This window comes from Cyanistes caeruleus, chromosome 18 (genome assembly GCF_971803275.1).
Source record: "Cyanistes caeruleus chromosome 18, bCyaCae1.hap1.1, whole genome shotgun sequence".
NCBI lineage: Eukaryota > Metazoa > Chordata > Aves > Passeriformes > Paridae > Cyanistes > Cyanistes caeruleus.
Window position 1 is genome coordinate 2207088 of NC_141718.1, and position 23884 is coordinate 2230971.

General features: G+C 40.0%; 2 protein-coding genes across 12 annotated transcripts in view; both read right to left on the reverse strand.

The window, feature by feature from the left end:
• The window catches only part of DNAH10 (dynein axonemal heavy chain 10), a 50260-nt gene extending 43058 nt beyond the window's left edge, over positions 1 to 7202 (reverse strand). For 2 of the 9 annotated variants that reach the window (XM_086855236.1, XM_086855234.1), the window contains exons 1-11: positions 6414 to 7185; positions 6019 to 6111; positions 5445 to 5560; positions 4860 to 5031; positions 4391 to 4548; positions 3467 to 3697; positions 2681 to 2871; positions 2032 to 2230; positions 1158 to 1352; positions 839 to 1009; positions 4 to 180 (exon numbers count right to left, since the gene is read on the reverse strand). In XM_086855236.1, the coding sequence (XP_086711362.1) occupies positions 4 to 180; positions 839 to 1009; positions 1158 to 1352; positions 2032 to 2230; positions 2681 to 2871; positions 3467 to 3697; positions 4391 to 4548; positions 4860 to 5031; positions 5445 to 5560; positions 6019 to 6111; positions 6414 to 6621 (1911 nt within the window). In that variant the 5' untranslated portion in view covers positions 6622 to 7185. Of the gene's footprint in view, positions 1 to 3; positions 181 to 838; positions 1010 to 1157; positions 1353 to 2031; positions 2231 to 2680; positions 2872 to 3466; positions 3698 to 4390; positions 4549 to 4859; positions 5032 to 5444; positions 5561 to 6018; positions 6112 to 6413 lie in introns of all 9 variants that reach the window. The other 7 variants (XM_086855235.1, XM_086855239.1, XM_086855240.1 and 4 more) reach the window with 7 other exon arrangements.
• A 5-nt stretch (positions 7203 to 7207) lies between these two features.
• ATP6V0A2 (ATPase H+ transporting V0 subunit a2) lies at positions 7208 to 23632 on the reverse strand. Of its 3 annotated transcripts, none has more exons than XM_086855243.1 (20): positions 23356 to 23632; positions 21134 to 21212; positions 20034 to 20131; positions 19206 to 19343; positions 18755 to 18855; positions 17964 to 18090; positions 17131 to 17213; positions 16697 to 16790; positions 16336 to 16548; positions 15651 to 15801; positions 14796 to 14935; positions 13926 to 14083; positions 12899 to 12989; positions 12480 to 12598; positions 11830 to 12040; positions 11579 to 11698; positions 10971 to 11090; positions 9633 to 9750; positions 9049 to 9220; positions 7208 to 8253 (listed from the first exon to the last, which is right to left on the reverse strand). In XM_086855243.1, the coding sequence occupies exons 2-20, from the start codon at positions 21147 to 21149 to the stop codon at positions 8151 to 8153; spliced, it is 2373 nt and encodes a 790-aa protein (XP_086711369.1). In that variant the 5' UTR covers positions 21150 to 21212; positions 23356 to 23632; the 3' UTR covers positions 7208 to 8150. The 3 variants fall into 3 exon arrangements, with proteins under 3 accessions (XP_086711369.1, XP_023792989.2, XP_086711371.1); XM_023937221.2 differs by lacking the exon at positions 23356 to 23632 and adding an exon at positions 22536 to 22787; XM_086855245.1 differs by lacking the exon at positions 23356 to 23632 and adding an exon at positions 21920 to 22142.
• Between the last annotated feature and the right edge of the window lie 252 nt (positions 23633 to 23884).

Sequence of the window (23884 nt, forward strand, 5' to 3'; positions counted from 1 at the left end):
TACTTCCTTTCCACGTTCAGAGGCAAGCAACTCCTCTTCTTCTTGAAGTCGAGTAATGGTGTGTTTGATCCGATGGGAAAGGGATCGGGACCAGGAAATTGCTCCAGCCACTGGAGGATGGTTCTTGTACAGAGGTGGATCCTTGAAGTTCTGAACAAAGATTTGCTTAACGGTTTCAACCTAGAAGAGATTAAAACATTGCAAAGAATCATTTTCCCACTGCTTGTCTATGATCACTGTCTGATATACAGCACAAGTTCTGAAGTAATTCCAGAAGCAGGATAAAAATAATTCTTTTGTTTTCATTTCTCTATCTTGTGGAGCTGCCATTATGGCAGCATTTTCTGTAAGATTACATTTTATTGTGAAGTTCAATATTCTTTGAAATATCAATAAAAAAAAGCTGATATGAAAAGCTTTCCAATATACAATCTTCTCCATTCTAGCCTTCCAAAACTGATCTATGACACCTGATTATATCATGAACTTGGCCATGACAAGAAAGCTGCAGGGTATAAAACACCCATTTTTTCAGGAAGGGTGAGCTGGTGTTTATGAGGTGCAGGAATAGCCACAAGACTTGTTGCATTCAGAGCACCTTCCTGTTCTCACACTGTGTCTCACATATACAGATGTGCACAACATTTCAGCAAATTAACCAGATTATTTCTCCCACTGGGTCCCAAAAAAGGAGAGCAATTATCATGTTTATTTATGAAAGTTTTTAGTCTTTTAGATAGTAAATTACACCACACAGGTATTTAAATATATACAGATTTATGATTTTCATTAGGTGAAGAACTTCATGTACTGGATAAGAAGTCCCTAAAATGAATACCTCTTTACAATATTGCTCCAAAACATCACTGAACTTTTTCATGAACTGCTTATTAATAGTTTCACGAATCTGGATGTGTTTGTACTTTAACAGCAGGTCAAAAGTAGCTTCTGCTGATCGAAGGGTCGTAAAAGATTCATCAATAAATCTTGTCATCTTTTCTTCAATATCCTAAACAAAGGAAGAAAGCAAAGAAACCTTGTCACTTGGAAATTCATCCTGCAAAACCAAGAAAGGGTGGCAAAATTAAAATACTTTTTAATAATAGCAGCCAAGCTTTTTTTTTTTTTTTTTTTAAATCACAGTATATGGTACTTACTGTAACATCTTCTCTAAATTCTTCCACAACAAATGCCCAGTCACGTGCACTTTCCATGCTAAAAGGATCAAAGGTCAGGTCTTCCATAGGACTAATTAGTATATTTACTTCTCTCCGTAGTTCATCAACACCCTTTGGATTTTCTGTCACAGTTATCAGCTCAGGAATAAATATATTGTAAAGCTCTTCAGTGACCTATTCATTCAGAAGAACATACTTTAATGCTTTCCTTTTAATATTTTTTCTGCCACTGAACACATTATTGTTAAATTTTTCCTTTAAAAAATATCAACCACTCAGAGAATGATCAGTTTGTACTGTGACTTAAATTTAAAATATTTTAATACGAGACACTGAAGAAAACACAGCAATCTACAGGCCCAGAACTTCTGTTGTTATAACAGGTAATACTCGGTTATTAGTCCTTTTCACTCAACTTTACATACAGTTTATTGATCGACCATATTGCTAATTACCCAGACTTAAATTAGCCTAAACACAGCATCTCTCCATTCATATGTTATTCTGCAATTAATACACAGATTCACAGATGGCTACATTTTATATTACAGTATACTTGAATGCTATTTATCTAAATCATTAGGGTGGCAATCCATGAAAATCACGAATGTGTGAAACAGTTGCTGCAAGTCTCTTCTGTTCACACCATGCACACAGTGGCACCTTTCCCCAGCCACTACCTGGAGAAAAGTTATTCCACCTCCAGCAATAAATGCAGTTTTGTTGGAATCAAAGGCACCTCTCACATCTCAAACACAAAACTAAAAGTTGTTAACAAGTCTAAGCCTCCAACACAAAAGAATCTCTACAAAACACAGTAATGACACAATCTATTTATTGTCTATATTCCTACCTGAAAAATATCATACAGATCTTGACAGATTGTAACCATATAATCCGTTTTCTCAAATAAACGTTTCACATCAAATTTCCAGTATCGCTTACTTCCTGACTCTTCAACTTGGATACAAGTAGTAAAATAACATTTTTTCCATTGTTCAAGAGTCGTTTTGGCTTCTGTTATTTTCTTTTTTGCAACAGCTATGTCTTGTCTATTAATCAAACCAACACAGTTAAGATATTATAGATAGAATTACTATAGATAAAAAAATCCTACTTCATCTGGAATAGTATACCCTGGTTTAGCAGCTTCTAACTATACAAGATCTAGGCAAAATTTGTAACTTATTTTCAATGTGATTTTGAAAGGAGATACTACTTGAGGAGTGATTTTGATTATATTTATGCCACTTTTTACCCCATCATTCTATTTGTTTTATTGATTTACGCTCTTTCAATACAAAAGAGGTCAAGAACCTATTTCTTCAGGGCTGATTTAGTAATTTGTGACAACTACAAAATAAATTTACTTTTAATTGACCTTCCAATACAACTTCAGATGGTTGAAAAATGCGGACACCTTTATCATCTACTGCAATTCATGTAAGACAAACAAAGCTTTTAATAAATACAGTCCTGTCCAAGAGAAACCCAGCACTTACTTAAAGAGTGTTTGCAGATCCACAACTCTGCGCACTCTTGAGGAAATCTCCCATGAAATTCGCTCCAAGAGTGGCACCATGCGCTCCTCCTTGTTGTAGTGCCGTGACATGATCCACACCAGCCTCAGGGCATTCAGCAGGGAAGGGATTGTATGTGAGATAACATCAATCCCAGTGCCAGTTGATAAACTCTATGAAATGCATGTTGTGGGTAAGATATCATGAAAACATACAAATGCATATTCAGTAAATTAATATTTATTCTGTAGATGCCTCAGGTTATGAAAGTCTGTAACATTATTAAATAGATAACCTGGACAAGGAGACATCCTGGTGACTAAATAACACATGTGGTTAAAGATGTGCAAATCTGCATCTTTTGCTCCAAATTATTTTAGGTCCTGATTTTAAATTTTGGCTCAGCTCTTTGTTTGAATGATCTTCAGTACAATTTAAACTTTGAAACATCAGCTGTAATTTGTGGCAGAAACTACCTAAAAAATGGAGTAGAGAAATCTTTGTTTTCCCCAGTTCAGCTATGCCATCAAAACTCCCACAGCTGGACTACAAACCAAGTGCTCACAGCTCTGAGCTTTCAAACTTTAGAACCACTGAAACTGAAACAAAATAAGCAATTCTTTCTTAAAATTAAATATGATTTGTTAATCTAGCATATCTCTTTATTGCTGCTAAAAAGTGAAAAAATAAACAAGAGGTGATTACATCAACAGAGAAATCAAACTCAGGGGAGTTCAAACTTCACCAAGTTTTCTCAAGGATAGGTACCTTTAAATGGCGTTCAAGAGTTGAGAGAAACTTAGCATTATCTTGAGCTTGCATGTGATGTTTTTTGAGGTCACTTAAGACTATCTGTAAATCTCCAGTAAACTTAGATTCAGCTTCCTGTAGTATTTCCAGGACTTTTTGCACCTCTGGAAGCTTTAATTGTTCCGTAAGAGCACTTAAAGTAGCATTTTTTTCACGCCAGAGGTAAATCTCTGCAAGTGGACTATTACCCTACAAGTAATGTGGGATCAAATAAAAAAAAGCTGAATTAGCATTATGCAAGAGTGAATATTTATAATCAGAATTATATTTGTTCCTTCTTTCCAGTAAACTTTATGCTGAGAGAAACCTGATATGATTTAGCCATGCAAAAAGCCAGACAGAAGAAGACCCCTGAAATAATGAGTTGTATACACACTGAAGGGAACTGCTCATGGGGAGTATATCCCTGAGCTTATGGCTTTTGCACAGGTAACTTTATAGACATAAAATCACTCAGCATGTTTAGTGGTATTGGTAATATATGTGTTTGTAGAATCAAAACCTGAAAAAGATAATTTTTCCTTTTGTTTGAGATCACTTTTTTGAAAAAAAAAAAGAAAAAATATAGCTATCTATTAAAAAAAAATACTCAGTGCAGCTTTTAATATTTCTTGTCTCTTTAGAAGAGAGAGATGACAAAAGTCCCTTCATTTTCCAGTTATCCTGTGTGGGTAGGATCTGCAGTGAATTATCTCATATTTTATTTATATTCTACTTCCCAGAGCCACGCAGTTCCTCACTACTTTTGTTCTACTTTTCCAGAATTAGCAAATGGTTTTCCAACAATCAAACATGAAGAGGAATTAAAAATTAACAGTTCTTGTGGGGAAATGAAGCAAAATCTCCAGGAATAATAGGATCACAGGTAACAGGCAACGTTACCTGTGGAACTTTTTCCTGTTCCTCCTCCAGAACTCTGGATATTAATTTCTGCCAGGTCACTGCACAGCTTTTCAGAGACTGAACCACTTCTGGAACTGTGGCAAGAACAGTCACTTCTCCATCTAGATTTCCAGTTGGCATCTCCAGTTTAAGATGTTCTATTGGAAGAAATGCACACAGAATGAACCGTCTTGCTCTGGCAGCATTGGTAATGTGGCACCACTGGACATGTCCACCCCCTCTCCCACTCTTACTCCAAACCCTTTGAAAGCCTTATCACTGATTTCATCAGTTTCTCCATGCTGCCTGCTATCCTTCAGGGTGGGAAAAGCACTGCTGGTATCAGCAAAGAGTAGCTTTAACCAAATATATTTGTCATTCTACATAAAGCCACTCTCAGGTGAACCTTGTTCTGATGCCATGTGCTCTAATCACCACAGTGCTGGCAGAGGCAGAACATTCCCTTCACCTGGTATACTCAGCTGAGTTTCACTCGTTGTTAGAGTATCAGAGTCCTCCACAGGCTTTACAGGTTCAGTCTCAGACACATTCACTTCTTCAGAATCTGTCTTTTCACTGTCTGAATCAAAGGAAGTTTTCTTAGTCCGCTGCTGACCATGGGAGAGAGCTGGTGAAAGCTGCTAGAATTGAAACAGGTGACACAGATTAGATGGTTCATATTAAAAAAAAAAAAAAAAAGCTTACTAGCAATGTACTTAATCATTAGATATTGTTTTAGAATTTCCTTTAAGTGTGTCTCCTTTTATTTCACATCCTCAGCATCATTCTCTCTGCCTCAAGTTCTGCAGTGTGCCATGAAAATCTGTAATCACCGAAATAAAGGTGTCTGATGTCATACTTAAATGATTCTCAAATAGGGAAAAAAATGGGGAAACAGAATAGCAAATAAGATTTAACAAAAACTTCATTTTGAAATATGAAGATAACTTATTAAATATTAATATTTCTTATGCATAGTCCATATAATATTAAATAGGAAAATCACTCCTAGAAACACTCAAGATTCCATATATAAAAGCTGTCACTCATTTACCTGTGAGATGGCACTCTTCAGCATCAAGAGAGTATCATCGGTCAGCATACCAGACTTTATCACTTGAGGAAGAATCTTATTAGCTTCAGTCAGGTCACTAGGCACAGCAACTCTTTCTAAACAGTATACAAAAAATTAGTATAAATTAATTAATTGATACAGAAAGTACAAAGTCATTTTCGTAATAAGTTAAAGCTCTAATAAAACACTATTAGTGATGTTCAAAACTAGTGGTGGTTTTAATAGTGCAAATGCTTTTTCAGAAAGGGCACAAATCACCTGGTTCTAAGTGTTTACAACCAAGCCTGGTAATTAGAATATCCTTTTATGTTCAAAAGAACAGTGGCTTGATTTGAGCTCTTACTCTGAAGACAGAGGAGGAAAATCTTGCATGAAATGCAAGTTAAATGATGAAGCATCCCTGACCCTGGCTCTATGCTGAGTGTTTTCCTACCCAGTTAAATAAGTTGGATGTGCACTATCCTGAGTTCCAGTCTCTATCATCTTCACAATGGGAAGTGCTGTTTAATGCAAAACTGAAAACACTAAGGCTGCAGGTCTTCAGGGTACATACCTTTGGTGTCTCTCAGAAAATATACAGTAGAATTTGACACAAACTCTTCAGGAATTTCATTAAAAGCCACATAGAAACGCTCCTTCGTGCCACCTGCACAAATGCAAAATGGGGCAAAAGCATGATAGATATAACAGTGCAGAGGGATGATGCAAATCCCGCAAATAGAGGGGACAAAATTCTAGAAATGGGTGGGATAGAAGGGGTTCAGGAAAACACAGCCCAAGGGGTAGGGAGGGAGGAAAAAGGGCTAAGATAGGGGTCATGGGGCTGCGACTCAGCAGATGGGACGAAGAGGGGTTTGAGGGAGGGGGAACCAGGGAGTTTGGGCTAGGCCAACCAAGGGAGAACTTAGCGGGCCGGGGCAGGGGGACCCTTTCCCACCCCCTCCTCACCGTCCGGGCCGGGCCGCTCGGCCCGCAGCAGCAGCAGCGCCGTGCCCGCCCCGCTCGCATCCTCGGGGCCAAGGCCGAGGAAGAGCAGCACGACCCGCGCATCCTCGCCGCGGCTCAGCAGCTCCTCGAAAGACGCCGGCTCGCTCAGACCCAGCAGGGCGAGCGCTCGGTCCTGCAGCCACCGCACCCGCACGTCGTCCAGGCTCATGGCGGCAACCGGCCCGACGCCTCTCGGTGGCCAAGGCAACTATGAGGGGTGGAGCGACGGCTGCTGCCCGCCCTCAGCCCGCTTCGGGAGGCTCCGTGCCCGCCTCAGAAGGCGCCTCGAGCGGCCATGCTCCCGTACCGAGCCCGCCCCGCGTGGACCTTGCTGCGCAACACGGGCCGCCCGTCGCGAGCGCTGCTTCCCCTCGGCAGCAGCCGCTCGGTCCCCTCAACACCGGCCGGTTGTCACGGCCGCTAACTCCCCTCACCACCTGCCGGTTGTCACGGCCGCTCGTTCGCCTCAACACTGGCCGGTTGTCACGGCCGCTCGGTCCCCTCAGTTCCCGCCGCCCCTCTCGGGAGCTCGTTCCCCTCAGCACGGGCGGCCCCTCACGAGCGCAGGGTCCCCTGAGCACCGCCCGTCCCTCACGGCCGCTCTTCCCTCAGCACCGGCCGCTCGCTCCCCTCAGTTCCCGCCGCCCCTCACGGGCGCTGCTGCCCCCGGCACCGGCCGCCCCTCAGAGCCGCTCGTTCCCCTCAGCGCCGCCCGAGCCAGGGAAAAGGGTACGGACAAACACAGGGCCCGCTCGGCACAGCGCAAACGAGGCTTTATTGGGAGTTCGTATGAAACAAGTGCAAAATTTAATTTGTGCTGTTCGTATGGCACAGATGTTAAAATATCATGGCAATATCCCCAATTTCAGACTGATACAAAAATAATATAAAACGATCCCTGTCCACCTATGCGGTATAAATTAGATTCTACAATATCAGAGAATATGGTTTGTGTATCTTTACGGCCAAACAGAAACAGGGATCGAGACCAATTCTTTATTCCATGTGCAAAAGTTATTCCTCGCTACAGGGGAAAAAAAGAGGAGTGATACTTCTAATCCTGCCTTCTTCCATAACATTAAATATAAATATAAATATCAGTGTGGCTTCCAAAAGCTTGAAGTATTAACTCCAGGCAGAACCCAGAAGAAACAGATAACAATTTCAGTGCAATTTTAAACATGGCCAAAAAAGAGCACATTGCATTGGTGTGTATAAATTTACATTTCATAATCATCCTGGAATACAGACTGAAAACAGACATTGCTTGTATTGCATTGTTGAATGGTTCCCAAAGTGCACAAGATGCAGCAGGGTTATGTGATTAGTAATGAATGTTTAATATAATAAAGAGTCTTTCAGATAATTTAAAAATAACCATTCAAGAAAATAAAGAGACTCAAAAAAAAAAAAGTCTACATGGGTTTCAGGACAAGCAGTAACAACTTTTTGTTTTTTAAAGAATAAAATTAATTTACAACATTAGTTTATGAAGAAAAGTGTACATTTTATATCTATATATTTTACAAGATGCTCCAGATCTGCTATGTCTTTCTAGAGGAGGTATGCTTTACAGAATTGTTTGGCTGCGTTATAAGGCAATCAGTGAAAACCACTTTGTTCCACAATAAACCATTCATTGGCAAGATCCAATCACGCAGTTATTCGCAGACAATTCCAAACATTTCTGCAACCAAATTATAATGCACCATCTTTATTAAAATTTAAAGAAATGTGCTTAAAAGAGAAAGGCGTAAACTTGTATCCTCCACCAGAATAGAATTTGTTTTGAAATTCCACCCTGAAACGAGACAGAAAAACAGAATCTGTACATGAATCCAAAATTAGCTGTCAAGGGACAGAACTGTGCAACCCAAGAAGCTGAATAAAACCAACTCCAATCCTCTCACTTGTTTTGTGCAGCTATTTAACCTTTCCATCGCAGTCCCAGGCTAGCTTTATGTTTCTCAGGAGACCCACACGCACTAAACTGGGGTGTAATGGCTCATTTCTTACTCCTGGCTTACTGAGTTCTAGTCAATTGTTTTGCAAACATGCAATATCATCAGGACACCTGTCATGTACATAGCTGTACCTTCTGTCTTGCAAATTTCATCAGATTTCAAACCAAACATGCTCTGAATCCACTCCAAAGTGCAGAGCTTGTAATAGCAAGACTAAAAAAAGGATTAAAATACTTAAGGGTTGGCAGCCCCAGTCACTAATAAATGAACTGAAACTATATAGTGAGATAACCAGACTGTAAAATTAAAAATACTTAACCAAGTTATTAATATTCTACATTATGAAAAGTACAAATGAAATGTACTTATATTTAGAGAATGCGGTTGAAGTTAAAACGTATCATAAGCCAATATAATATTTGAATCTACTGAAAATATTCCAGAGGAACAGTCAAATCCAACTAACAAGACATTTATTTAATATAACTAAATAAATGTATTTCAGTAGCAATGAGGCTGTTGAATTATACACTTTCCCTTTTTAATAAGACACCTAAAATTTTACCATAAAAATTCCTCTTAAAGGAGCCAATACTGGAGCTGAAGTGGAATATAGAAAAAAATGAACGTACCAGTGAAGTCGTATTGCATGGAGAAAAGCAGAAAGCCCCTCCATGACCAGCAGAATAAAAACTGTCAGCACAGCAAAGAATGCCAGAACAGGGATTAGCAGCAAGACACCGAACTTTGTATCCACACGGAGACCCATCCTCAACACCATCTGCCACAGAATTTCTGATAACTCTAATAAAAACCAGAAAGTTAACATAATTAATGTTGGTACTGAGTATCTTCACCCACTGAGCCACTCTGACCTGTTCATTTAACCAATATAAGAGCACCTGCTGAACATTTGAGCTATAAGCAATCCCCCCCCTCCAGAGAGCTGTCCCCATCCCCTCAAATGTTTAAAGATACACCTCGGTGTCAAAATCAGATCTACTGAGAGCAATATTTTACATAAAGTCACAGCTTTAGTTTGGAGGCCTCCATAGGTCATGGTTAGTTGAAATAGGGATTTTTTTCTTTATATTAAGAAAAAGTGTATTTCATAGTAGTATCACTTGAACAGGCCAGCCTCCCTCTAACAGCATTAAAAATACAGATGTAGGAAAAGAAAAAATCAAAAAATATTAAAAAACCCACCCCCACTTACGTGCATGAGCAAGACTCAATGCCCAGAGTCTCAGGTATGAGGCTGTGTTAGAGATGCATCCCAGACAGTATTCAATGGTATGAATTGCTTGATTCATAAAAACATCTGCCAAGTTCAGCTAAAAGATAAAAATACATTTGTATTAATTTTAACAACAAAGAGAACAGAACAGAAGAGAACAAAAACATTCACCTGCAAATCCTTCCCACATGGAAGAAGAATTCCATTGAGGGGTAATAAATTGATTTTATATCAGGGAAAAAAGTGTGCCACGTAGAAGATCCTTATTACAAAGATAACATAAAAAAAATCAGATGCTACAGTTTTCCAGTATTACCTTTTTGATAGATAAAAGAAAATGCAATTTATGTTTTCCACAAGGAATATGATTTAATATTTGAAAACTTTAATTAATATAACCAGCCATGGTTCTAATTCCCATTCTATTGAGGTTCTAGTTCTAAGTCTACACTATCAATTTTTTTCATCTTTAAAAGCAGGGGTAATTATCAGTAATGCTACTGATAGAAATTAATACATTAATACTGTAGGTTCTAAATATAAATACTTGTTACTAATGAAGAGTTTCAAAACTGATAGAACTGAAAATTTCAACACTTACTTGGTCTGAACACTGTATTTCAACACTTACTTTGTATAACACACTTCATTTGAGGAAGTAATTCTTGTATTTTTTATACACCACAACAAGAGTCTACTACCCCAGTGAGATGAGAACTATATATATTCTGCACATTAGGAAACTGAAGCAATTCTCTGTCTTTTAATTCACATGGAATCACTGGAATCTGCCCAGACCTTTAAAAATTTGCCCAAACTAAAGAGAGGCAGTGGGTGGGGAGTAGGAAAGCTGCCCATGTCCCCCAACCCCCATGAGCAATAATCCTCATCACAAGATGTAATTTGCAGACATGGAAAGACTTTTGTCCAGATGAAAAGCCAAGATTTATTAACTGGGCAGTCACTGCCTTGCCTCAAGTTTAAGAATCCAGAAAACTAGACAAAGTTTTTATCCCGCTCTTCAGTACAAGAAAACCTGTACTCCTAGATGCAGAGTCTCAATTGCAAATAAAACACTCTGTTTTCTATGACAGATAGGTTGTGTTTTACTGTAACAGTCTGAAAATACCAAAAAACGATGATAAAATAGCAACAATTAACTATAAGGAAACTGCATTTGGACACCAAGTTCTTTGTAAAGGCTCAGCTGAGTTTCTTCAAAACTTCTCAGTACGCAGTGTACAGGTTATCTATTGATTGTTCACTTCTAATTTGTTTTTAAGATCATACAAACCAGAGATTAAGTGAAAATATTACCTCCTCTGCATCCCCCTCCCTGTGCCCGCTGTCTGGATGACTGACTCCTTCTTCGAGATCATGACATGACAGGAGACAAAGCTCTTCTTCACTTTCTTTTCGGATAAGCTTGTAGCCACTCTACAAAATGGGAATGTGTTGTGTCTTCAAGCAGGCTGCCACTGTCATTTCTTAAGTTTACTTAAAGTAGTCACAGGCAAAGGCAAAAAAATTCAGTGCAACAAAGTACTACTATGTGTTTCAGTCAAAAACTGTCCAAAATTGAGCAGAAACTGACAAGACAAGGAGTAATGGGCTTATTTAGGTTAGATATATAGAAATAAGTTCTTTCCTATGAGGGTGGTGAGGCCCTGGCACAGTTTGCCCAGAGAAGCTGTGGCTACCCCATCCCTGGAAGTGTCCAAAGCAAGGCTGGAGGGGCTTGGAGCAACCTGGGATGGTGGGAGGTGTCCCTGCCTATCACAGAGGATGGAATGAGATGAGCTTTAAGTTCCCTTCCAACCCAACCCATTCCATTCCATGAAATACCCAGTAAGGACATACCCTGTGCAGTAAAACAGCAGCTGAATTCTCCTACACTGAGGAAATGTGTGTCTTTCAGTACTTACCCTGTACATTCTTATGCCTTGGCCTCCACTGTGCAACCAGTAGAGATAAAGTGGTTTACCAAGCAGCATTACAGGAACACAAAAAAAAGCAACACAGAGTAAAAACTTCTGCAGAGGAATCTGTTAGGGGGGAAGGAAAATCAGATTAGATCACAAAATCCAAAGTAGGAAAAGCCCTCCCCTTTTCCTTTAAAGTATTATCTGCATAGGAAATACAGGATTCCCAAAAAGCTTGGAAGAGCATTACTCACCTGGCCACTGAAGAAGCTCTTTGTTTCACTACCAGGAAACAGGAACATGTTAATAAACTGTATCAGAATACTGGGGGCAACTGCAGAGTCCTCTGCAGAGTACGCCAACCATTTAAAGAAGATCAAGAACACCAGGTAGCCAAATATGCACAACATGAATAGAAGTTGAGGAATAAAAACCAAATAAATATTATAGGTCTTCTTGAAATGCCTGAAAAGTTGAAATGGAGAAAAAAAATAAAAGTTTTACCAACACAGCCCAAATATGATTTCAATAAAATAAATGACTTTTAAACAGCAAGACTGAGATTACAAGCAAGAGCTGATTTCTTTTTCTTCAGTGAAATTTTACCAGGTATTTTAGTGGAAACAAAAACTGTAAGAGGCATGTATCTTTATTTACCAACAAGTGAAATAAAAGTCTTGTACTAATGTGTTTTGGGATTTTTTAGCACAATACTGAATCATCATCTTACATATGATGTGAAGGCTTCTCCATTATTGTCTTTTTTTAAGAACAGTTTTCACAGTTACTCTTATTCTGTTCTCAAAAAATAATTCCAGTTTCACTTACAAGACTAAGAGAATATGTTATAATTGCAGACTTGACAAAAAAAAGTGTTGGTATTATTTTAACTTCTTGTACTTACAAGTGGTTAAACAGCCCCAATACGACTCCAAATGTCATGTGAGTCACTCCAAAGATCACAGACATTTTCATTTTGAATGAATTTAAAAAAGTGAGACGGTTGCTTGCCAAATTCCATATCTGAAGAAGAAAACACCAAACCAGCATTGAAGAACATCATAACAGAAAGAATAAACCAGTATCCTTTTCCTACTGGAGACCAGAATTCTACCTCAAATGGAGGTCACAACTGAAATTTGAGTTTTGTAAAAATAGCTCAATCTTTGGCTTGTCAGAAGAAAAGGTCTTGTTGAACAGAGAATGCAAACAGAAATGTGGGGTTTTTTTCTTAGTCAGAAGTATCTTACTTATACACATACCAAAATCCAATGGACAAAGACTCATCATGACAAGTGGATAATTAGAAAGAATGAAACTAACCGGATCAATTCCAAAGGGATAAACTCCATTGTAGACACCAGAAACATTTGGATCCAGCACTAAATATCGATTAGATTTCAGGTCCTCAAGGCTGTAGTGAAAGAAAAACACACTCAGATTTGACACTTTAAACATAATGACAACATACTTCCAGCTCTGCAGGACACTGCTCCTGCTTTCCTTTACCTAACCCACCCCATCATGCTTTGAAAGGATTTCTAAGCACAAAAATCCTGACTAAAACAAACAATAGCAACATAAAACACCTAGAATCTCACAGTCTGGGCTTGATTCACATTCACTGTCTTCCAAAACAAAGTTTATGGATTTTATTCCACATTCCCCTAAAACTCAAAGTTTTATTTTAGAAGTTCACAGTTTGCTTTTGCATAAAATTCACTGTCAAACACCCAAAGAATAATTGCTACCTTCTTTCCCTTTTGCATTTGGGGAAGTTTCTACTAAATTTTCACATAGTTTTTCATTATCACAGCACACACAACCCATTCAAATTTTAACCAATGCCAGTGGTCTTGATTATTTCAAGCCACATCCTGTTTTGTAAGGCACCGTGAGAAGCAAGCTGTGAACATTTATATACCAAAGGGTCATGATACCTCAAATCAATGAGGTTATCCCACTCTGAGAAAAAGCAGATTTGACAATTCACATAGACTATTTTATTTTATTTTTTTTACTGTCAAGAAAAGCTGTGCAGAGACTAATGACTGCCAGGTAATTAATTTACTTCATTAATAGTTAATCCCTTTCAGTAGAGGCTAATGCTACACATATATTCATTCCAGAAGCATGACCTAGGACAAATAAATCCAAAACTAGACCTGTGTTTTCTATTCCTCTGAAAATCTTTATATAGACACACACACACACACACCTGGAAAATATAAACTAAAACATCAGTGTAAAGACAAACCATAACAGGATAGTTAAAACATGTGAACAAAAAGGTTAAACTGCTGCAGGAAATATATCTCTGGCTTAATGGTATAGCAAACATGCTGCTCACCTCCAAACCTTTCGTTCAAACATTGCTGAAACACTCCATCCAGATCCAAATATATTTATTGACTTTGAAAAGCAGTCATTATAGATCAATCCAGTGTATATAGAAAACAGCCCCATTAACAATATCACATATCGGCCTTCAAATACCATTTTCATTATCTGTCAGTATTGGGGAAAAAAGAAAAAGTAGAGAATATCATCTGTTATGTGAGCAAAGGTTAGCTAGATGTGTCTAAAAGAACCACATTTTTGGACACATAAAGACTTCTAAAAACTAAAACTTATTTGTGAACAGTCGTTAAGGAATATGAGCTCCCATGGCACACACAGATTTTTATCACCTGCGTCCTTACATTAAGGAAGGTTCTCTTTAAGCCACTTCCTTCCTGGGACTACTTTACAAGAAATTACATATTTGCAGGCATTCTTAATTAACATAATTCTAATGATGCAGGTGTACCTGCATTCCAACCAGTATGATTAAAAAATTGAAGTGAAGTTGAATAAATTTCAAACTACAACTCTTTTTATAAACAATAAAAGGTGGAATTTGAAAAATCATTTTCTCCTCACATTGTCACTGTAATGACATTCTGTAAAACACATCACTGAGTAGCCCTGGTGGAATGAAAGACAAGCTTAAAAGCATCAATTAATTTTTCTAAGTATTTCATTACAACTTGACTATTTCTGCTCTTTCAAGGAAAGTGAATAGTTTAAATATTACATTGATCTCAAGGAGTATGCAGGCTTTAAAAACAGAAAATCCTAAAAGAATGGAAAAACCCCTAATTAAATACCCATGCAAAAAACAGTGACTGTTCAAATGATCTGTCTGGATGGGAAGTAAATAATTTGTAATTCCTTTTACCTCATATTGCACTCTTTTTAACCTAGGGTGGTTTTCATACAGTATTGTCAGGAGTGCAAATATGAACATGAGCAGCCCGTGCCCGAAGTCTCCAAACATGACCGCGAACAAGAAGGGGAAAGTGATGATGGTATAGAGAGCTGCAAGGGTAACACAGCAGATTTCAGGCACAGCACAACAGATGATGTTCTGTCTGCATTATCCCCAAGCAATCCCGTACTTAAATCTCTCACATTTTTAAGTTTGAAAGATATTTCATCCCCTACTCATAGACCTTTCCCCAACACTTTAAATTTAACTCAGTTTAAAGTTTGGTTGTTGTGTAGCAATGATAACTTCACAGTTGAGCAGCAGCTGACGATTCTGAGGATAATAATATGAGCCCAGGAAATAAAACTCAACCAAGCAGTCCTTCCTCTGTGGCTATTTCAGGTCTGCACTATATGGTACATTCTCTTGTGCAGAATGATGCAGTCAACATAGCTACAAGTACATATTAAAGTGGGCTATACAACAAGCTGGATTTTTCAAGTGATGAGCTCCACACTTCAGTAAGATCAATTACCATTACCAGTTTTCTGGTAATGGTAATTACCAGTTTACCCAAAATAACCCATATAAAAGAAAAATTACACAGCTATTACCACTACCTTTCATGCTAAAATAACTCCACAAAACTAAATCCCATCTTGCTGCTTGGAGCATTGTTTGCACTTTTGACGAGCTACTGAAATTTTAAAACAGCTACTAACAAGCAGTGTGATTGTCACCAATTGGCCTTTGCCAGTGTCCAATTCAGCCAGGTATCAAGACAAGCAGCAATGACAGCACAGCTCAGCTTTCAGAAGGACCAACCTGGATTGACTTCCCCATAGCTTCCAACTCCATAAGCATCAACGATGTTCTGGAACCCTGAGGTGAATTTATTGGTACGTATCAAAGTTGGAGGAGGTTGTGTTGTTGGGATGGTATTCATGAATGATGAAATTGCAGCTCCACTCTTCCTCTAATTACAGACAGAAGATACACTTGTGTAAGACCTCTGTTAATCTAATCAAAGTGAAAACATTTGCTCTATCAGCAGTTTCACTGATCCAAAAATACCATTAAATTAAGCCCCAAGTTTAACATTTACCCCTTTGTACCCCCTCTAAAAACAGATTATGCACAATGTTCTAATTCTTCATATCAAGTATCAGATGAGACTTATCAGTAACAATATTATAAAACAAAGATCAGTTATTACAAATTTTCTCCCATAAAATAAAAACCAATGCAAGGGAACTGGCACCTTCTGCGTGACTGCAAATAGCACTGTGGGCCCAGCTGGACTCAGGTCCAATACAGAAGTTATTCAAGGGAAAAAAAACACTACACACAACACTAAATAAAGGCTCTGCTTATAAAAAAAACTGTTTTATACAGAGACCCACATCTGTCTGTGGCTACTTTCAGTCTATTAATAATTATTTTCTTTCCTAATGCATATAGTTAGTTCAAGATAAAATCTTTAACATCAGTGAGCATTCAGGTGACTTACCGAGCCTTCCTCCAATGCATGGCGCAATTTGTGGAGATCAGCCAATGGACACCAAACCTCAGCAATTAAACATTTATTTGTGACATCAAAACTGCACAGGTTAAGGACGTGGTAAATGGCTTTCATCTTCTTCACTTGGATAACCCAAGTATAGATGGATTCCGATGCTTTATACAAGACCTGGCGCAAGTATTCCTCAGTTTTATTCAGCACCTTTGTTTGAGAAAAAACCAAAGATGTCACTGAGAATGTGACAGTGGCTGTGCTGATCACAGCAAGAGCACCTCGTACATGTCCAGTGCTGGGCCATGTTCTTAGGAGGGCAACATCTCCAGCAAAAGGAAATCTGTTCTTTACTCACAGTTTCAAGATCCTGAATACGAACATTGAGTCCTTCGACCACGGCCTGGCGCTCCTCGGTGGTGTCGGGGTAGGGGTACACGTGACAGCGATAGCTGCAGGAACACAGGGCTGTGTTAAATGACCAAACTCCACCAAAATACATCACCCAACCCCCTGCCACAGCCAAATTTGCAACATATCACTAAATAACCACAGAACAGATTCAACTCAGAGGCAGTATTTAGCCTGTACTTGGTGAAGACTGCAAGCAAAATGACTCATATATTTATTTGTACACTGTGTAATTATAGGGCTGGATGCAATAAGGGGAGAAACAAATTTAACATAAAAAACCTTGTCTAAAAATCAATACTTATAAGAAAGGGGTGCAGGAGAAAAACCAACTAGAAAATACCCCAGGTATAAAGGAATGTACATAGATTTACTTCTTACCAGTCACAAATCTTCTTAACTTTTTGACCGATTTGTTCGCCCCAATAGGATACTAAAAAAACAGCCCACTTTGTGGTTTCACCCTAAAAAACCACAAAAAAATAAGTCTGATGAATTGTATTTTAACTAGCAATTCCATTGTGACATAATTATACAGGTAACTAATAAAACTGTGTTAGTAGCATTAATCTTCCATCCGTTAGTGAAGATAAAACAATAAAATTCAACTGTGTCAATATCTCTTTTTTTTTTAATATTAGAGAAAATCAGAAAAAGTTTCCAGTGAAAATCAAAGACATTATATTTTACTATCTCAGAATTCTTAGTAAGAAAAGAGTATTTTAAAAAGGTAACAAATTAGAATTTAAGAAAACAAAAAAAAAAACAACCAGATTAGGCTGCCATAATTGATTTACAAAAAATTAATTTTGTAAGTTCACATTAAAAACTTCACAGAAAACTAGCTGTACTTGACTCTTTCTTAGCTACTGAATGAACAAGTGAAATGGCTATTAAAAGGCAATGCACTGTGCAGACCTAGTTAATAAATATCCAAGCAGCCATTTCTGCCACGTATTTTGACCAAGGTGGCCAATCATAAAGTCATCACTATTCCACAATGAAGTTCCCCAAGCTGAACCATGACCAATTAATTGCCATTTCTACAACCTTGAATTTTAAAATCTTACAAATTCTCATACTTCAAAACAGTTTTTCCTCTAAGGACACTGGGAAATCATTTCCATTTACTGCAGACAGACCTGAGCAGCAATTCTTCCAAATCATATGAAAAGTACAAATGAAATAAACTGATCTTTACAGTGTTTACTCACTGTATCTGGATCTTCCAGAGCCTCATCCAGCTCTGCATAGGTAAGAAAGGGATAGCCTTTACAGACCCTCCACAGCATTTTTTCAAATGCTTCAATCTTTGAAATGTGAACTAACCCAGATATGAATCTAGGAAAAGGAAAAATTTGAAATAGAAGATAAAATTTACAAGAAAAAAATTTGAAATTCAACATACATCACCACAATAATTTAGTATCTGCCATGGCTAGGGAAGGAAGCATCACCATGAACAGGAAGTAACTGGAATAGAAAATACCAGCTGGTATATAAAACTATTTGCAATATAAACAGGCTACAGACCTGAGCACACAACTAGAATTACTTCTAACTAATTATTTCTGTGACAATGAGATTATTTCTTTCTTCTTGGAAGACACCCTCTTATAACAATGCCATAGACAGCAGTATCCATTCAGCATTTCAAAAGCAACACAATTAACGTTACATTTACAACTGACACCACCAGGTGATTAAAACACTGTGTTTATCACAGAAAGAGAGTTTAAGCAATAGAAGGAAGTATTGATTTAGAGATTTTCCTTTACACACATCCTTGGTTTGATGGAAACTTTGTAACAGCTTTTTTGGGCGCTGTCCTGTTTATCTCTTGAAATTATCTGGGTTTGTTACAAAGGTACACTGGGGCCAGGCTCCTGTCCTGTCTAAAACTGTTGGGCACCCCTGAAATCACTACAGGCCATCTTTTAAGAGAGCAACCAATTCTTTACAACCCCTCATCAAGCACTTCTGAAACAGCACATGCCATACCCACCCCAGTGAGGTACTCAGTCTGTGCGTGCGGTTTAAATCCACCAACGGTTCATTTTCCACAGAAGAAAATTCTTCAAAATTTCCATGTAAATAGGATTCATGCTAGAAAATTAAAATAATAAAAAAAACCCAAAAAACATTAATTGCTCTCAGGAAAACAAACCCCTCTCATTCCATTATTATTCTAAAGAAGAAAAGGTAATTAGGTAAATGGTTTAATTAAAAATAAAAAACTCATTTCTGTGTTCAATTCAGACAACAGAGAGATCCTGGATCTCAAGTGCACTGCTCTTAACAATTATAGTCAGTGCTGCAAAATTACACTGTAAATTTCTTAGCATAATTTATGCACCAAAATAACACAATTACACCTTCATTTTCAAACAATTCAAAGGGGAAAATCACAAAAATGCCACACAACAACAATCCCTGCCAAACACCCCAAGCTATACCTCAGGTGTTCTCCTGACAAAATTCTGTGTGATCTGTAACATGTACTTGTATTCTGTCAATTCAAGCAAGTTTTTCCTCAATTTTCCTTTGTTTTTAGTTACTTCCCTCAATTCTGTCTCCAACTTCTGCAGCTGTTCCTAAGACACAGAGTAAAGAAAAGACACAGCATTAGTTACAGGATTTTGGAACATGCATTTTCAACACATAATAATTTGACACAGTGACAGGAGTTTCCCATTGCTTAATTAACTAAAGGTTTTATCTCTAGTCTGCCAAGGATTGCTTTGTATTGAGTACACTTGATCCTCCACTGGCATCTGTTGAGCCTACTGCTCTGCCCCTAATTTGTGTCAAAATAATGCAGACCAGGATGTAGAACTGCAGATAGCACAGGATGGAAGATACCCATTTATTCTTTTAATACAATTACAACAAAACAGAATTTTACTCAAAATTAGATCTGTGTTTTACAAGCTTCTAATCAAACACAAAACCAGAAAAAGCATTCAGAGAAAGCAGCACCACGTTTTGCTGTATGACCAACACCTGCAGAGCCTTGGGCAAGTAAAACTCCAACACACCTGGAAATTTTGGATGCACAAAGAGCCTTAGGTAAGTACCAAAGCAATAAATGAGGCTGAAAAAATCTACAGATAATCTGCCTGGAACAGTGTGATGTGCTAATGCATCAAAATACAATGGATGACTGCATGCTCCCTGATAACTTGTTTTGACCTTTTCACAGGAATTTTGTGTTAATACCAAAACCTCACTGGCAGCAAGGAATCAGACAAAAAGGAAAACAGCAAATGTTTAGTGGAAGTTACCTGGATTTCTAAAATGTGTTTCAGCAAGGGGGCAGGAGGAGCAACATCTCCTTCAGGAAGTGGAATATCTGCTTTTTTAATTTCTTGTACTAAATACCCTGGAGTGAGAAGAAAAACAGAATCAGAATGGAAACTGCATTTCCTACACTTCCCAGAGTGCTGCAGAGTTGACCTTCAGCTGCTCTTGATGGTGCTAATCACACTGCAGCATCAAGCCCTGGCTATTTTATTCACTCACTTCAGCAACAATGCACACACAAGAAGTCTTCAAAAAACAAGAACTTAAAGAGTGGTGGGGATAAAACACACGAACTACTCCTGCCTTGGAAGTCTGCAGAAGCAAACAAACTTCAGAGGCTTCCCTCTCCCAACAAGTATTTTCTAAGAAGCTTTTACCATTTCACAGAACCTCTTTGTTGCTGCACGGTGTCACTTTCTGCTAATGGTGCAATTGTGTATCACTTCTGCCAGAAACAGCCATGCTGCTCACTGATCCATGTTTGGCATAAAAAGTGTTCAAACAAAGCAGCTTAAGCAACCTTGACAACAAATGCAATTCACATTGGGCAGGGGGACTGCCAAAATAGCTGCTGGCACAACCAGCACATGCCCCTCTGATGAGAGATTCCAATCAAAGGAATCCTTCAATTGCAACTTTTCCTCAGGATACACTGAAGACATCTGCATGTTGGCTGTAATGCTCTGCATACCCTTCTCTATTCATTAACTACCATGAAAACACAGTTATTAATAACTTGAAGTTTTTTTGAGGGTGCCTGGACAATCAACAGTATTGAATTATACAACATGAAAAAACAGGGTATATCTTACAGTCAAGGAGATATCCACAGTAAAACTTCCCTTTTCCTTGCAGAGTTTTAAGTAGCAAACACTGAAACAGCCTCATCTATTTATCAGCAACACATTAGCAACCATTCTTTACCTCTGATCTTAAAATATTATAATATATTTAGTGTAAGTAAATTTCACAGCTTACAAAACCTGGGATGGTTAAAAAAGCCTGTAGGTGAAACGTTCACAGTAGTGTCACTCTGGTAATGCCACAGGTGAGAAACAGCAGACATGACAATAAAGCTCACCAAGTATTCTTTCCATTTCTTCACATTTCTTCACTTCATTCACATATTTTCTCTGAAACACACTTACATTTGGGTTAAGCTGAAGAAGAAGGACAAAATGCATATTAGGGATTTGAAATAGTAACCTCCCCTAAAAAAACACAGCTGTTCCTTCAACTTCCTGGAGACAATTTCCATGAGCTCTGTGCTCTAAGTGCATTTCAGCTGAGAAGGCACAAAAACCTAAAAAGATTACAAAGTCTTCGAATAACAAAGTTGGCTTTATTAAGGCAAAATTATCCATGCCATTGGCTAGTTTTAATCAAACAACAAAATAACAAGGTCTACTGGAGAAACCATTCCCAATGTTATTTCAACAGTTTTAAAATGTTGCTTAATGACTTCAAATTAACAAACCATTTTACAAATTTGTTGTGATGCATTTCCACAGTCTATTTGAAATATCAATTTTTATGCACATACCCATAATATGAACATGCAATATTTCTGACTTGTTATCCAGCTATTTAATCAGAACTACTAATGCATTATTTCTAAAATAAATTATGTATCAGGTAACTAGAATGACATCAAAATGTTAAGCATACACTCATGCAATCATTCTTACAGATCTGCCTCCTCCTCCCTGCCATATTTACTAACTAGCTGTTAATTTAAGTCTTCCCAGCTTTCCCTGCAACGATTTTGCAAGCTACATTTCTAACATATATTTGATATGAAGGCATTCCAAGTTTCAGTCAGGCAGGAAGAAGCATATAATTATGATGAGACAAGGCAAAGACGTGCCTAATTACTGCCCAGCCCAACTTTATGTTAGGCAGGCAGGCAGGGAGTTTCCTCCAAGGCCAAATATCCCTCCAGGAACAGGAACCTGTGATCAATAAACCCACAGAGCAGGTGTTTCTCTCGGTCTGTCAGTGGGGTGGATGGATGCATCAGCTGCGCACACACGCTCAGGCTGAAGGCAATGAGGCTGCAGGTGGGTCGGGGACTCTCCCGTGGGATCTCGCTGCAAATAACCTCAAGTTTAAGCTACTTCTGTGAGAAAGGTGGGATGCAGCCATGCCAAAGCATTCCCCCCGAGAGTGCCGGGGCTCCACACTGACCTCCCATCTCTCATCCCCTCCACCTGGGCTCCGGTGTCACCTCTCTGGGTGACCCTGCCTTGCCCAGGGGTTGGACCGGACCATCTCCAGAGATCCCTTCCAACCCTAACAATTCTGTGAGGCTGCCTTCAGCGACGGGCCATACACCTGCCTGTCGGAGCCGGGCAAAGACGGGAATAAAAGCACTTTCCACCGCCCCACCGGGGCCAAGCCCACACCTCCCGGACAGCGGCCCCGGGCCCGGCTCGGCCCCTCAGGGTCCCCGCGCTGTCCCAGAGCGCCCCTGCGGTACTCACGTCTCGGAACTCGGCCAGGCCGCACTCGCCCACCTCGCTGAGGCACTCGTAGGCCGAGCCGCTCTGCAGGAAGAGCTGCGCCAGGCACACGGGCTCGCCGCGGAACAGCGAGCCCATGGCGGCGGCGCGGCCCGGGGCTCCCGGCGCGGGGGCTCAGCGCGGCCCGGGGGCGGCCATGGCGGGGCGGGGCGGGAGCGGACCCGAGCGGGGCGGGGCGGGGCGGGAGCGGACCCGAGCGGGGCGGGGCGGGGCGGGAGCGGACCCGAGCGGGGCGGGGCGGACCCGAGCGGGGCGGGGCGGACCCGAGCGGGGCGGGGCGGACCCGAGCGGGGCGGGGCGGACCCGAGCGGGGCGGGGCGGACCCGAGCGGGGCGGGGCGGGCCCGGCCGCCGCTTCCGGGACCGGGAACGAGCGTAGAACGCGGCCCCAACCGGCGGAGAGGCGGGCCGGGCTCGGGCGCTGCCGGGAACGGCGAGCTGGCAGCCGCTGAGAGGGGAAAATGCAGGACTGAGAGAACGTAACAGAATCACAGAAAATGCTGAGCCGGAAAGGATGAAAAGGATCATCGAGCCCAGCTCCTGGCCCTGCACAGCGCCAGCCTCCAGAGCCACACAGCGTGGGCTTGGAATGAACTTTAATAAACACACAGTCCCAACCCTTCCTGCCCACCTCGCACCAGACCGGGTTGTTCCACTTTGAGCATTGCCAGGCTTGGAGCATCCACAACCTAACCGGGCAACTTGTCCCAGTGTCTCACCACCCCCACAGTAAAAATGCTTTCCTAATATCTAACGTCAATTTCCCTTATTTCAGTTTATACCCATTACTCCTTGTCCTGTTCTACAGTTCTTGATGAGGAGTCCCTTTCCATAGCCCTGTAGGCCCCTTCAGATACTGGAAGCTTGCTGTGAGGTCTCCACACAACCTTTTCTCCAGGCTGAACATCCCCAGGTGTAGCCTGTCAGCTGAACTGCTCCAGTCCTCAACTTTGTGGACCACAAGAAAATGCCAAATGTGTTTCATCAGCTAAGGACAATAAGTAAATGTTTTCTGCGCCCTGCACACAGACACAGCAGGTTGCCAATGCAAAGTCTGAACTGGAAAAGAGAATTTCAGATCAACACATGAGAACAGCTGAAGGGCTACGACTTCTCAGAAGAGTGAAAAGTCTGCCCACAGCTCCAAAATTAGGTGGGCAGAAGGGGTTTCCTGTCAATAAGGGCTCCTACTCTAGAAAAGAACCAAGCTTGAGAGGATTGTCCATCCATGAGGACAATCCCAACCCCACTGCAGCCTCTGGGCTGGACTCACCACCTTCTTGAAGTCAACTCTGCACTTTGCTACTCCAA